The sequence below is a fragment of the Aythya marila genome (assembly GCF_965140915.1).
Source record: "Aythya marila genome assembly, chromosome: 4".
NCBI classification, from domain to species: domain Eukaryota; kingdom Metazoa; phylum Chordata; class Aves; order Anseriformes; family Anatidae; genus Aythya; species Aythya marila.
This window is the reverse complement of record NC_139045.1, coordinates 48447413-48462347: the sequence shown is the minus strand read 5'-3', so window position 1 is coordinate 48462347 and position 14935 is coordinate 48447413. Positions and strand designations below refer to the sequence as shown.

At 37.1% G+C, this 14935-nt stretch overlaps 1 protein-coding gene across 12 annotated transcripts in view; it reads right to left on the bottom strand.

Moving 5' to 3' along the window:
* Window positions 1–93: 93 nt before the first annotated feature.
* Window positions 94–14935, bottom strand: part of CLOCK (clock circadian regulator) — a 60538-nt gene continuing 45696 nt past the window's right edge. For 10 of the 12 annotated variants that reach the window (XM_082760273.1, XM_082760269.1, XM_082760263.1 and 7 more), the window contains 9 exons: window positions 14699–14774; window positions 13685–13826; window positions 13197–13297; window positions 12212–12301; window positions 11151–11309; window positions 9422–9628; window positions 8093–8301; window positions 7515–7791; window positions 94–5306 (listed from right to left, as the gene is read on the bottom strand). In XM_082760273.1, the coding sequence (XP_082616399.1) occupies window positions 5118–5306; window positions 7515–7791; window positions 8093–8301; window positions 9422–9628; window positions 11151–11309; window positions 12212–12301; window positions 13197–13297; window positions 13685–13826; window positions 14699–14774 (1450 nt within the window). In that variant the 3' untranslated portion in view covers window positions 94–5117. The remainder of the gene's footprint in view (window positions 5307–7514; window positions 7792–8092; window positions 8302–9421; window positions 9629–11150; window positions 11310–12211; window positions 12302–13196; window positions 13298–13684; window positions 13827–14698; window positions 14775–14935) is intronic. The other 2 variants (XM_082760264.1, XM_082760266.1) reach the window with 2 other exon arrangements.

Below are 14935 nucleotides of genomic sequence, written 5' to 3'. Positions count from 1 at the left end.
TGAGAGCGCGCTTCACTGTGAAACTCTGATCAGCGTGACATTAAGCAACTCAGGAAAAAAAATCTAGAACCTTAGAAGCTACAAAAAGCAAAATTTTAAATGAGTTACATTTATTCAATTAAAAAAATTTGACAGTTAGTAATGGTCACATGAACACCAGGGAACTGTATCTACATTTCCTGACGTCAATATGAGCGGCACTAGGGTTTTTTTGTTTTACGTATACAAATCTAATGCCAGTTAAAAAAATACAAAACAAAACTGAAACCCAAGACACTGTGAAATCAACACTGCTTAAAAACTCAAATCTGATATATTTTAAAATAAATAGTTTTTACCTTTCTGCTTAAAAAAGACAACTCACCAACCGCTTTCAAAGCAGTAACATTTTTAAGACCGTTCCCAGAAGTGTATCATAAATAATTACCCCTTGATTGTCTATTAATGCAGCATCTCTCAGTCTCAGCTAGGGTCTCTGTATTAGGCCACACAGGATTTTGTTCAGACACAGTGTTTTGTTTTGTGTTTTTTTCCCTCCTTTTTATTTAGGTACAATTTCTTTGAATATAGCATATCATGCTGGCAAAACTCATGCAGATGACATAGCATGAAGCATAACAGAGCTTAAAATTACCTGTTTAAAAACAAATACAAGGAATGTAGTGTTAAAAATCATGATACTGAAAAAGCAAGTATCCAGTCTCACGGACAACCAAGACACTTCCAAACGTTCTCTCACAGTTGTCTCATCTACTATGATTTGTTTAAATACGTCTTTTTAAACCCAAATTCACTTACTTAACTCTGCAACTTTTTTCCACCAGGGATAAGTAAAAAAATAAAAAGTTAATTATTAAAACTAGTCTCTTTCCTTTTAATCAAAATAACCATTTTTCCAGCCCTCTGACTGTACATCTAATTTTAATAACGATTTCAAATAGAGAAACTCATGAATCTGACATTTGACATCTCCCAGTGCCACGACACTTACAACACTCAGAACAATACCTGGGTTAAACCTCTGAACATATAAACGCTTTTTGAATCGACTTCAACATTTGAAAAAGGCCACATCTTTAAACCTTCAGTACAATTTCACACAAATTATAATCCTAAGGGACACTTCGAATTACTGAGCAGGCGAGTAAGCCCCCAGATGATTCTCTCTCATAGGCAACTGTGCAACTTAAAAAGTCTCCTTCAAAGGAAGCTATAATCAGTAATCCTTTCCCCGTGCCATATAAAACACAAAGCCAACCAGTTTTCGAAGCCTTTTTAATCTTGCACTTTGAGCCTCAAAGGATCACCATATTAAAGAAACATTTTCCAGAAATGTCTCTCTTGACAGTTTTATGCATGTTTTTCCTTGATGCCCCCCCCCCTTTTTTAACAGTTTCACTGACTAAAGAAATAAACTGTTTTTCAAATAGTCTTTTCAGTAAAGTGCTTGTCATTACTCAAAAAAAAAAAAAGTGCTATTTGAATCTTAAGAAATTTTTTTCTGTGAAAAACTGCCTGATATAGCTTTATTTGTATTTCTTTTTACATAAAGTTGAAATGAAACCTATCTGTTGTAAGGATACTGGGTTACTAATTTTGGTGTTTGGCAGCAGGCAAGATGCCCACAGAAGGTGGTGACACACTGGAACCGTAGTGCAGAAGGTAAACCTTCTAGATGAAATGGAAGGCATATGGAGAGCTCCTACTAGAATCCTTTCATATTTATATACAAATATAATATATATTAAATATAATATAAAAATAGCTATATTCTTTTTTTCTCTGAAATTATCCTAGAAGCTTTTCTTCAAATCCTCACCCATTGCAGGCAATGTCTTCTAAACCCCATGCAACTCTGCTGTCTGTCTCACTCCGCTACGTGCCACCAGCCCGTTTCTTCATAAACACCGTCCTCTCCTTACCAGGCTCCTTCCCTTCTGTCAGAGTCATTCTGTAACGGTTACGCTCCAGGACCTGCAGCATCACAGCATTCGTTATCGTGCCCTTCATTAGGATGTTGCAAATAAGTCTATGACTGCAGTAAATGAATCAGGCAGAAGCAAAAGGCTGATTAAGAAAGAGGCAATAGCCTGGTCCTCTTCCCACTACAAATCAAGGACAGCTCAGGAATTGATTCAGCAACAGGGGAAGCTGCAGACACCTTAACCATGCACCTCTCAGTCACTAGCTGTGAAACAAAGCATTTGCATCCTTGCACAGGATCTGGGCCAAGTTCTACTTACGTACTTGCTTGTGTATAAAGTTTGCCTGATTTCGTGGTAGGGATTTCTTTGTTTTTCCAGTTTGAATTTCCCCATCTTCTATACTTTCCCTACGAGCTGGTAGTTCTGTAATTGGATGACCTCTCTCTGAGGTTACAAAAAGCTTCTTGATCAAAGCGTACATTTCTACAGTTCTCTTTCAGCAGCCACGCTATTGTCGTCATCTAACTTCTCTCTTACCTAGTTGAGCCTTTTTACCAACAGACCTATAGCAGCACACCAGAGTATTTGGGAAGGGGGAGATGGGAAGAGAAGTTTAAACAAAGCTTTATGTAAAAAGCTGCATCATTAACTGCTTGGCTGGTATCTCTATTTCTTGTAATTCCCATATAACAGCTTAATACACCTATTTTACCACTATTCCAGAGTTCTAACGGCACTATTAAAGCTCTCCCAGATTTTTTTTAGTGCTCTGTTATTACTGTAATTCGTTAACAATTTTTATCTAACCTATTTTCCATTAACAGAAGTGCTGATAGCACAGATCTCTAGTCAATGCAGCTTATTTTAGAAACTGGTGGAACGGTGTGGTAGTCAGAGTAGATAGAGCAAGGCAAACTTCTTTACATTGAGCTTGACAGAAACAGGTTTCTGACCATTACTCCAGCTCAGAGGATGCCAGAAACCCCTTCAAAGAACAGGATTTTTTTCCTAGCTATGTTTGGTTTTGGCACCTGCTCCTCACTCCAGGTTGAAAGAGGCTTCTTGGAGCAGAAACCAATCTCATTCTCTTTGGTACTATATTTCTCCTTCCTTGTTCACTACTGTGCTTTTTGGTGCCAAACTCTTGCTTTGTAACTGGGGAATAACAAGGATGCAATGGTGGGACACCTGCAGAGGCAAAGGCCAGCCTCAAAATGTAGCCAACAGCATCCAACGCTTGCTAAACTGGGATCACCTTCCTATGGGTTTGGCTCATCCAGTAATACAATCAAACTGTTCCATAGTACAAAATAGTCCACCACCATTTGGTTACATTCATTCAACTCCTCCTCTGTATTCAAGATTAATCCAGCTCTCTCTCCTTCCTACTAATTTTAACTGCTTTTGCTGTTTATTTATCAGATCTATCTGCATTTATTCATTTTCCTCTGAAGTTGTTGTTTTCACAAACTAGTACCATAAAAACCTACTGAACGTTTACTTAAAATAGCATATCTTATCTGTTGGAACTTTTTATTTTCTTTATAAAGTGAAGTTGCCTTCTGAAGTCTTAGTTCAGTGATACCTCTTAAATCAATAGCCTGGTAGTGTTAAATGCAATCTTGATCTCCCCCAACACATGCTTTAAACACTACAACAATTCTTTTTTTGTTGTTTTGTTTTAAATCAGGTTACTGTTCCTACTCCTGCAAAAGGAGTGCTCTCTGTTTTGAGATCTTTTAAGAGCATTACCTGTAAGGTCTGAGATTCTAGAGCTGCCTCTGTTTCTGACTAGTGTTTGAGGGGGAGCAGCACTCAAAAATGCTCATGTTCTCAACTCAGACCATCATTACAATGAACACAGTACAGAAATAGCTATGAAGCAGATACACAGGTTTGGTCGACAATGTACTAAGACTTCAAAATTGAGAATGGTTACAGATTCAAGACATTGTAATTCAAGATGTTCAACATTATCACCTGAATTAAAATCAAGGCACTATGGGTTTTTTTTGTTGTTGTTGTTAAAATGACCCTGAATTAGTTCTGACTAAAGAAAGATCTAATTTTTGAAGGAGAATAAAAAGATTCCAACATATTTTAACAAGTTACAATTCTCACCACAGAGAAAGTGGTTAAAAAGTGCCCAAAAGGTTATTAAATGTAAATATATTTTTGTGCAAATTACTCCTATAACTGAAACATTCTCGAAAATTACTGTCATTTTTTTAAACCTTTTACATAAATATTTCCAACTATGAACTATATCAAAAGATAGCTTTGGGGAATAAAATTCCAAACCATCCACAAGGAAGCAGTGCAAATTCCTATTTTTCAAATAAAATGAATTAGTTATGAAATGACGGATGATATTCATGAATCTGAATGTCCTGAACCCTGATGCATGATCACCAGTTCAAACAGCTTCATCAATAATTTAACCTCGAGAAGTCAACTAACCAACACACTATACCTCACCGAACAAACTGTGACATCACAGACAAAGCACAAACAGGAGACTTGTGCCCACACTAAGGGTGAAAATTATGATGCATCATGTTGTAAACAAAAGGGTAGAACAGAGGAGAACATTAGTCTGAGTATGGCATAAGAAATAAGGGAAACATATTCAAACCTACAAATAACAGATTACATTTTCATGCATCATATAAAATAATTTGCTCTTTCTCCTTTTATGCAGACATATACACAATATTTTACAGCATCTGTACAACAGAGAACTGGATTTCACACAACATTTTCAAAATATTTACTGTCCCTTAATCATCTGAAAAAATTAGATGTTTGTTGGACTATATTCCTGGCATTTTTTCTGCTAATTCAAATGATTGCTCCGTGTCCATTTTAATACTTTAAAAATGTACAGGACTGATAAAAAATACCAATATTTTCAGCATCCCTCTCATTTCAGTCACATTTTGAGATTTCACCTGGACAAATTAACACATGGCAGCAAATCCTTTAGAACACAGAAACTGGGGCAACTATCAAAGTTGGCCATGTCCCCATCATCACCTTGTGGCTTTTCTTAACAGGTTCCAGAAGTTAGCTGTAGATCTCAAGACCGTGGTGTTAGAAAGGCTTTGTACTGCTACCTCTGTAACCTCAGTGCAACTGTTTATGGAGCAGCCCCTACCTGGTAGTTTGCTTCAAAAAGAGGCAGAGCCCCAGCTATTGTGGCTGAACTTTGGAAGGATCAGTCATCTTGTCAGTTCTGTGTCGTGAAAGTTGCTGCTGCTGCTGCTGCTGCTGAGATTGATGCTGCTGGTGGTGGGACTGAGTAAAAGTGCTTTGTTGTAGTGGGAAAGCAGCAGAGAGGATAAGCTGAGCTGACTGATTTCCATGAAGTAACCTGGATGTCTGAAACATGCAAACAGAAGATTATTTTTCCTGCTGTACTGAGAAACAGGCCTAGCTTCTTTTTAACTTCTCAGAAGAGCTCAATCACAACAAACTTCTGATTTGGTCAATTAAGCTGAACAAACAACGCAAAGATTAATTCATACTAATGAAGCTGATTACAGCATCTAATTAATAAAGCAGCTGGTCTTCGTAATTTCCTGTAACAATAGGTAGAACACATGGCAGTTCATCTCCATGTCAAACCACAAGAGCATAACCGGGTCTAAGGAATCTATTTTAACAGTACGTATGGCTGTTTATGCAATCAGGCAAGAAAACAGTACATGACTTGGCACAGATCAAACTTATCCCCAGATAAAAATTAACCATCAAAGAAACTGCCATGTTTGCAGAACCAAACATCCTCATTGAAAGGGATTAATCACTTTTGGAAATAGTACTTATTTATAATGTTGACCTTTGTAGAACCAGAAGACGATGGTACTGAAGAAAAGCAGCTAATGCACTTGGACAGCTCAACCCAGAAACATGTTCTGCAACTACATCAACTGCTGCACCTGCAGAATCAGACTGTAAGAAGCCCCAGTGAACAGAGGCAGAAAAAAACCACACTGATCTTTTTCTCCTTTTAAGAAGGGAAAAAAATAAAACGCATTTATTTACTTCAAATCCCTGCACTTCGCTAGTTTGTATTAAAAATCCCAAACTTTTGCCTAGAAAAAATCCAGGACAGGAACAGACCTTTGGAGATCTTCATCTTCGCCAAATCTACTCTTTTTCATCAGAATGATGTCAAAACTGTACAAACGTCTTAATTTAAAAACAGATAGACACTACCTACCTGCTAAACTGTATTATTGTTGAAGTATCTGAGTTGTCAGAGAACACATTCAAACCTGCTCTGGTTTGATTCAGTTCCAAAGCCTCAGACTCCCACTACATAAATGAGTGCTGAAATTCAAATCACCAGGCATTCTTCATCTCCCTTGAAGGTCTTTTCCAACCTTAATGATTCTATGATTCTCTTTTTGATTAGAAATGTCAACTTGTGGCTGAAAAGCCTTTGCCTGATGCGTGAAATTGTATGTTCCTATGAAAAATGTTTTTAGCTAGTCAGTAGTTTCTGCCAATGACCTAGTCAAAGGAAATTTTATTTAACCCTAAACAGAACCTTAGCTATTCGTTGTGCAAGTAAACACAGATGAAGCATCCTGTTACTTACTCCACTGTATATATTCCACCTACACACAGGACCCCTCTTTTAATGCAAAGGGGATACTGCATGTAGCAAGAAAGAAGAAATACTGACTGCAAAATAAGGATTTTTAATTATGTACACTCTAAGAGTAAAAAAAAATTAAAAATATTTCCAGAGTAGTTAAAGAATGTTAAGAATGTGCACAAACTGCAGAGTGATAGTTATATGGACTTTACCTTTCTTTGGAGAAAGCACCATTGGAGGCTGAACCCACACTTTCTTGGAGGCACTTCCTCTCTTGTGTTCTAGCTACCACTGTGTCTCCTTCACCTATGTTACCTTCTGGGTGAGCTACATGCCAGTGGTTAATTAGAATCTTAAAATAGCAACAGATTTTCCTATTCATTCTTTCCACCTTCTTACCTTCTGATTTATTTGGGGAAGGGGAGAGGTGCATTTTGTCTCTCTCTCTAAACACCTCGAGTGTTACTTTCCTTTTCTTTCAATCCAATCTCTCTTCTTGCTCCACTTAAGGTTTTTCTCTACCCTCTGCTTACGAGGTTACTTGCTGTTCAGCCTCCCCTGTAGCCTGGAGAGATGTTCATGCCCCATGTCTTGCTTTGGGCTGCCTGATGCTTTCCAGAGCAACTTGTTCTGTTCAAGACCATCTCTCACACTTTCTTACATTGATACGAGAATGCAAAGAAAATGCAAGCAGTTTGGAAAGGAAACATCTGTCTCTTCCTCCAGTTCTCAATCAAGAGCAGCAATTCAGAGGGAAGAAGGTAAAAAATAGGACCTAGCACAGAGCGAAGTTATAGGAAAGAGTACTTCTCTTTAAAGAAGCAGGACTTTAAAGAATGTCTACAGAATAAACTTATCTTGTGCATCAGGCTTGTTTGTAGGTCACTATTTGAAGAACTCTGGTTTCAGGTAAGTACCCCTAAGAAAATCCAGCAATGCTGACAGTGTCAGGACTGAAAAGTTTATAGAGAATGCTGCATTACCTGTAGGAGCTGTTGTGGGTGCTGGGTCAGCTGTGGCTGAGCTGGTTGCTGAACTGTGGTGACCTGCTGCTGCTGGTCTTGCTGACTTTGCTGCTGCTGTTGTTGCTGCTGCTGTTGCTGTGTTACAGACAAAGTCTGTGGCTGCTGCTGTTGGGCAGCAAAAGTGGGATACGCTGTCACCACCTGTCCCATAAACATAGTGCTCGGTACCATCACCGCTCCACATGCTACCGGGGCCGTGACAAGTTTTGTTACGAGCTGCTGACCTTGAGAAAATCTGTTAATAGAAGAAGACATTTGGAGTCCCTTAGGAAAAATATAACAAGTATCAGATGCTCTCAACAAATGCAGATTTTGTCAGGTTGATACCATTTTGTAACACCATTAGTTGTAAGTCTGCAAAAACGGTATCTTGGGCAAAGTTTAGTTAACCAGCTGTATCTAAATACATGGTTACAGGAAGAAATCACATGATTTTTCAGGCTACTTCTCTATATCTGATGTATCTATATAAGCTACAAATCACCTGATGTATGATTTATGTATAGCAAATCACCTGAATGGTCTCAAAGAATTACCTGATTTGTCTCTCCTGCGCAAAAGTAGTTACTGCAGCAGTACTCTGGTTATTGTTCTGTGGCAAGCTAGAAGGAACCTGGACCACGTTTCCTGTTGTTGGCTGAGAAATCACCATAGTGTTATACAAAGGTGCCGACACTGTGCTCTGTGACTGACTGGCAAGAGAAGACTGTTGATTGTGTCCACTAAGTACATTTTGTTGATTATGCTGAAAAGGAAGATCGTTTTATGAATTAGTCACTTGAAAATAGCCAGGTACTACAACTCTCCTCCTCATCGTAATTACCCGTGCTTTACAACTGTCAGTGCTTTTCTATTACATATGAATTCTTAATTTGAAGTAGACAGGTATTTCTATCAACTCAGGATGTGGATGTGGGACTGGCTCTAGGGCATCTGAGAATCTCTTCTCCAGAATATATTTTTCCTTATTATTTCAGCTACTTGCATGCTGTTTGCTCAAGAAACTGTCTTCCATTCCTTTAGCATCTCTGTGCCACACTAACATGCACATCACCTCAGTCCACTAGCTTCATACTTCAAAGTTTGGAATTAGCTTAATGCTAAGGTGATAAATTGTCCAATACTAGTGTACCTATGGAGATCCATATGACAGAGCACTTTGACATTACACATGACAGAGATGAAAAGTGAGTAACAACTCAATGTGTTTCCCAGTACAGGAGCTGGATGAAAGGTTCAAAAACTACGCATCATCATACTTCACAGGAACTAAAGCTGCAGAATTCACTCTAAGATTCTGTGGATTTCAAAAGTTTACATGAAATCAAAAGAAACTCGAAAAACTCATAGAAGAAAAATCCAGCAAAGGCTATTAACTTGCAAAACCTATGACATCTGACTGAAATTGCTGAGGTGTAGAAAAGTAACCTGCAGTAGCAGCAATATATGCATTGCCTGTTCTTATGTTTTTCTAGGTATTTACTGTAGAGATCAGTGTCTGGACACTGGGTTTCAAGCTCACTGGGTTTCAAGCTCACCTACTACAAATGTTCTCATGCTGTATGTTCTATCAACAGAAAATTCATAGAAATTCAAAAAAGGCAAGCTGAATGTTTTCTTTCTAAAAAGCTACTAGTTACTAATTATTTACATTTGTAAGTTTTAAAATAAAATCAAGATTTGAAATTGCATTAGCAAGAACAGAAGCACATTTCAATTGTAAAACTTCGAACACTGAGAAATTAACTTGAGTCAAAGGACACTGTTGCAAAAAAATTGGGAGGGGGAGGAGTCAGGGAAGCTACTGTTGTGTTTCAGCTACAGTTTTCAACTCTATCCAGCAAAATCACTAATGAGAGTTTTACCTGTGATGCAGTACTCTGCAAAGGCTGTTGCTGTATCATGTGCGGTGTACTTGTATGGCCTGTGTTCATCCCACTTTGAGTCTGATTAGTCTGAACAACTTGACCTTGCATGTTTATTGGTGCAAGTTGCTGAACATTTGAAGAATTTCCAGAAGTAAGCTGCACAGAACTGAAGTTGAGTCCAGAAGTTGACTGCTGCAAAAACATCTTAAAAAAAAATCACAAAATTAGCTTTTAAGAAAAATCTGCTAATTGTTCAAAATCTTAAACAAAAAACGTATTTAATTACTTTTAAATCAATATAAGATAGAGTTTCATCTTAATTATTACAGATGTTGGAACAGCATTGCAACCACAAAGAGCCAAGGGCTAACTCCTGTGTAGAGCCAGTATTCAGAGACTCTACTTTAACAATTAAGAATCAGAATCCTGAATTTTAGAGCCCTGAACTTTGAGGTTTAATATTTGTTCTTAAAGAACAAGTACTATTTAGAGAGTAACTTACAATGTAACCTGTAACTGTCTAAAGATAAAACTTACTTGAGATCATTTGTAGGATCTCCAGAAGTAAAACTAATTCAAACGAAGAAAATATCACACTCAATAGATACAAGCATAGCACTATGAATGAAGTATTTATTGGCGATCAAGAAACCATATTGGTTATACTGAATCACACCATTTTAATATACTGAATTCAGCAGAAAAATATTCTGAGTCTTGACAAAACGTTAGGTCCAAGACTACAATGAGACATGGTAATAACGTGCAATCTGCAGCACTTGGATTCTGTCCCCTAGTTTGCACAGTACTGAATAAAGTCCCTCCACAGTGTGAGTCTCTTCTTAAGCATCTATAAAGGCAGTCTACTGCTGGCAGGCTTGCATAAGACACAGTGAAACACTGAAAACTGTTCATGCCAGAAACTCCTACTCCTCAAGAGAATTTAAGCAACATACTTAATACTTTCAGGAAGTAATTTTTTCTACTATTTATTCGAAGTCCACCCTGAAAATACTTAGATTCTTTCCTTGTGGTACTATTTTTTTCTTTTGTTTTTAACTAGAAAAATCCATTCTTTTCTTCCAAAGATAGCTGCTGAAAAGAAAATTACAAAATTACATATATTGGCCAAAATACAGGAATTAGGTAGTTGAGTCTTTGTCACTCACTCTCAGCTGCTAGACTGGGGAACGCATCCTCTAGACTCTCTGTCTTTGTGGCTGACTACTTCAGTGTATCATGCAAAGCAGAATCACTTCACCAGAAGGGTGTGTAGGAGGATCACAGCCTGATAGTTTGCCAATCTCCTAAGAGATCTGAAGAGGCAGGAATTCATTCAAGAGGTAGGAATTTTACACCCTTGAGCTAAAAGGGAAAATAAAGGCTCATCCTGCACATTTTGAACGAATATTCTAATGGCTGTGTAACTATGTAAGAAGTGAAAACCACTACATCCTTTTACATTTAGATTCATACACAAGCTTGGCTTGAGCTGCTCAGCACTGAAAGGATACACGGGGGCACATCCAGATACATTCTGGAGCAAAATGGTAGGCGCCTCTGGAACAGTACCTTTAGATGCTATGAATTTTAAGTACACAAGGTACAGATAGATGGTAGCTGACAGAAGGCAGCAAAGATCGTATTGTGAAATTATGTGCCCAAATCTCACTTCTGATACTTAAATTCTCTATAGAGCAAATGTGGAAGAGTTACACAAACTCACCTGGAGTCCTTGACCATGGACAATTTGAAGCTGTTCTTGAATCTTACGCAACTCTTCCTGCTGCCGATGAATATTTGCCTCTATCATGCGTGTTCTTTGCTCTAGCTGGTCCTTTAGATGCTGCATAGCTCCTAATTGAGCTGAAAACTGAAACACTGGCTGTAGTGCCATGTATAAATTATACGACGAGCAAAAGCAACATTTAATTCACGAGCAGTAAATGTACTTCCTCACAGCAGCAAAGAAATCAAGAACTGCTTTTTAAACTGCTAGTAATCATCATCTAAGGACAAATCTGTGAGTACAAAAATGTTACAGAACTCACATTTAATTGATGCATCAGAAGTAGTGAAATAATGGAAAAAAAAGAACCATAGCAAAAGAAATAGTCTGGCACCCAATATAAACAGTCTGGCACTGTGAAAGCTTTAGCAATAAACGGTACTGTGAATGCTAAAAACTTTCACAGGTTAAAAATGGTAATTGTACCAGTTTACCAAAAAAATTCACTTGGAGCTAATACATACACAGATAACGGGGGGATACTCTCAGCAACCAACTGTTGAAAGCTAAGCCCACAGAGAAACTGTCTGCCACATCTGTTCTTCCCTAAGTATTTGCTACTGGCCATAAGTCAATTTAAGCTCTTGCTATCTATACGGTATCTGCAGAACAGAGACAGATCTTCGGTCAGACCTAATAACAGCTGTTCTTATTTCATAAAATTGTTTCAAAGACTAAGTTAACCTGTGTTACAAGCATATGTGTAGTAAGTTATCATGATCCTAGATGGATTTTTAAATTCATGCCCAAAATATTTTCTCTTGAATTGTGTTTACATCTACGTTCTTAATGGCCAAAAACTATTTCCACACAAATAATGGGAAGAAAAATATACAGGAAAAAATGCCAAATCAGGAAATTTCGAGAAACTTCAGGAAACTTAGAGAGAATAACATTAAAGGTAACTTTGGCATCAAAGAACTGATTTTTTGAAAGAGAATTTAACCTTATAGTCAGACCAAGACTGTTTAAAAATAACAAACCAACTTAATCCATACCTGGGACACGCTGGACTGGAGCTGTAAAGTTGCAGGCTGAGACACTGTTGGTTGTGTTACTGGTTGTCCAAGAGACTGGGAGCTTAAAGACTAGGATTTAAAAAATTGTTCCGTAACTGGAAGAGAATGAACTTCATACTTGACATGAAATATTTCTTTACATGAACTGTCAATTCCAAAATAGCATCATATGAACATCTGATAAACACATTTCCTGAAATATCTAACCCTAAATATTAAAGAATTAAGAACATACAAGAACAATTGATAATATACATAATCTATATATGACTGTTCCCAATGCTAAAAATATATAAGAATCAGTAGTATAAAACAGGAAGAACAAAAATTACAATGAAAGCTGTCTTCAAAGTCCTATTTGTAGTAAGGGCAAAAACTTTTCAACAAGTTTAGAAGTTGACAATTTTGATTTATTCTTACAATAAATTACACAATGCATATTTTAATATGCATTCTATTTTTGAAACAAATGCATTAGTTCAAGTGGAATATGAGCACCAAGCATGTGAAGCATGACATTTTCTCATGTTACCAAAATTTCAGAAAGTATTCACCAATACTCATAGAGACATAAATCTATATGAATGCTCTGTAGGGACACACAGTAATGTTTTGGCAATTGCATATATATATTTATATATACACACAGATATTTACATACATGTATTAAAAATGCAGAATCATATAAAGAAGTTGTGTATGACTGAAAGCATAGATTCACATACAATCTTGCAAACCCTGAGGCCAAAACCATAAATACTTACACACTTAATTACTGTATTCTCTTACAATATTGTACACTGAAGGTCCATATTGATGATTGTCAAGTATACCAAGTGAAAATGTTACATTTTAAATTATGTGTTTTCAGAGGAAATAAAATGAAGGTTACATGGATTCAATAATACCTTTTAAAGGTAAACTGCACTGATTTAAGTACAAAAATTTTTCTTTGAAGAGTTACCTGACTACTCAGAGATGATCTTCTTTGTGTAGACTTTTCATGAGCAGATAAGCTTTGCCTTGGAGGAGTGCTAGTGTCCACTGTCATTTTAGTTGGTGTTGCTGACAATGTTCAGAGTTACAACAGAAAGAGATGTGTTAATAGTAATCTCAATTCTGCAAATGCAATAATCAAATTACAGGAGGCTCTTCCTGAATAAAAATAAAGCTTAAGGCTTGGTTGTTTTTCCCTGAATATCCAACAATAATGTGACCTGATGGAGTGAACTAAGGTATTGAAGGGTCTGCTCTTGTACTTTTAGAAGTAGAAATCATTATACAACCTCTGAAAACCTGAGTGGCCAACAGAGATCTGAAGCATCATAAAGGACATTCTCATCTGCACACTTTTAATAAAACGATGATTAACTGTTAGATATGAATTTAAGTAAAGCGCAGAAAGTCTTCACTTAGAAGGCTTTTTTCATATTTTCAACAGTTGGTGCTTACATGAATGATCTGATACTGCAGTATGTGAAGATTTTCTTGAACTTCTGGAGGAAGCAGATGGTGTGGGGCTGGTATCAAACCTTTCCAGTGCTTCTTTGAGACTCACTGTGTTTATGTGATTGTCAGATCCAGAGTCCTGACTCTGAAGAGACACACAGAAACATCTATTTTATCTGATGCAGCACACAATGTACATTTCTGTTAGCAAATATCTAAGACCATGCTGTGGTTAATCAATCCCCTTAACGCATTTAACTGCAGAAGTAGTGTCCTGTTTGATATCTGTAAGCTCAGTTTCCACTGTCAATCTTTATCCTTGGAAAAGAAACTAAAAAAAAAAAAAAAGAGCCATATAAGCCTACTAACCAAAATGCATGCAGACATGCCACAAACTGACTGCTCAGCTGACCTCCTGCTGTAGCAACTCAGTTCAGTTTGAGCACTTGTGTAACAAGTGAACTGCTTATCCTTTTGAGGAAGGATAAGTTAATTCCACTAGAAGGAGCACTGTCAGATGAAACTTGCTGAACTGCCAAGGGAAAACACCACAGAGTATCTGCACAAGCTCGCTCATCTAAGACTCGCCGTGCTTACAAGGACATTCAAAATGATTTTTGCATATGTCTAAAAAGTGTGAGAAAGTCACATCATGGAACAGCTCCTAGGCCTCTTGTGAATTCCTTTAAGTCATCTTTGAGTGTTGACCTTGTTTTTTCAGATTGTGGGTGCTTCCAGTAAGGAAGAATATTTATGTATGAATATAACTGCAGAAATCGGATCTTGTTATATATCATGTTATAATCACATGCATATGAACTCCCAAGAAGAGGAGCAGTAGACTTACAGTTAAACATCCTTCCTAGATTTCTTTGATCATTTTAAATAGTTGTTCTATTTAGAGATGAAAATAATTACTTAAACAGGACAAACACTTCCAGCTAGTGTGTATTTGCTTACGTATTATTACGTAAAGAAAGAAAGAAGAAGTAAAACAAAATGATTGAAGACACTCACTTTATCTGTTTTTATCTCTGGAAGAGACTCCTCAATACCAAGTTCTCGCCGTCTTTCTGCTCTAACTTCTGCATAACTAGAAGAACAAACCAAGTATAACTGCTATATCCCTGGATGATTTTAAAAATACATCTCAATAAACGAACTTTTCAGATGTATATTGCTTACAAAGTATCTCAGGAAGCTTTGCAGTGATGCTTTATTATTTATTGTATTTTCTACCTCTAAAAATATTAG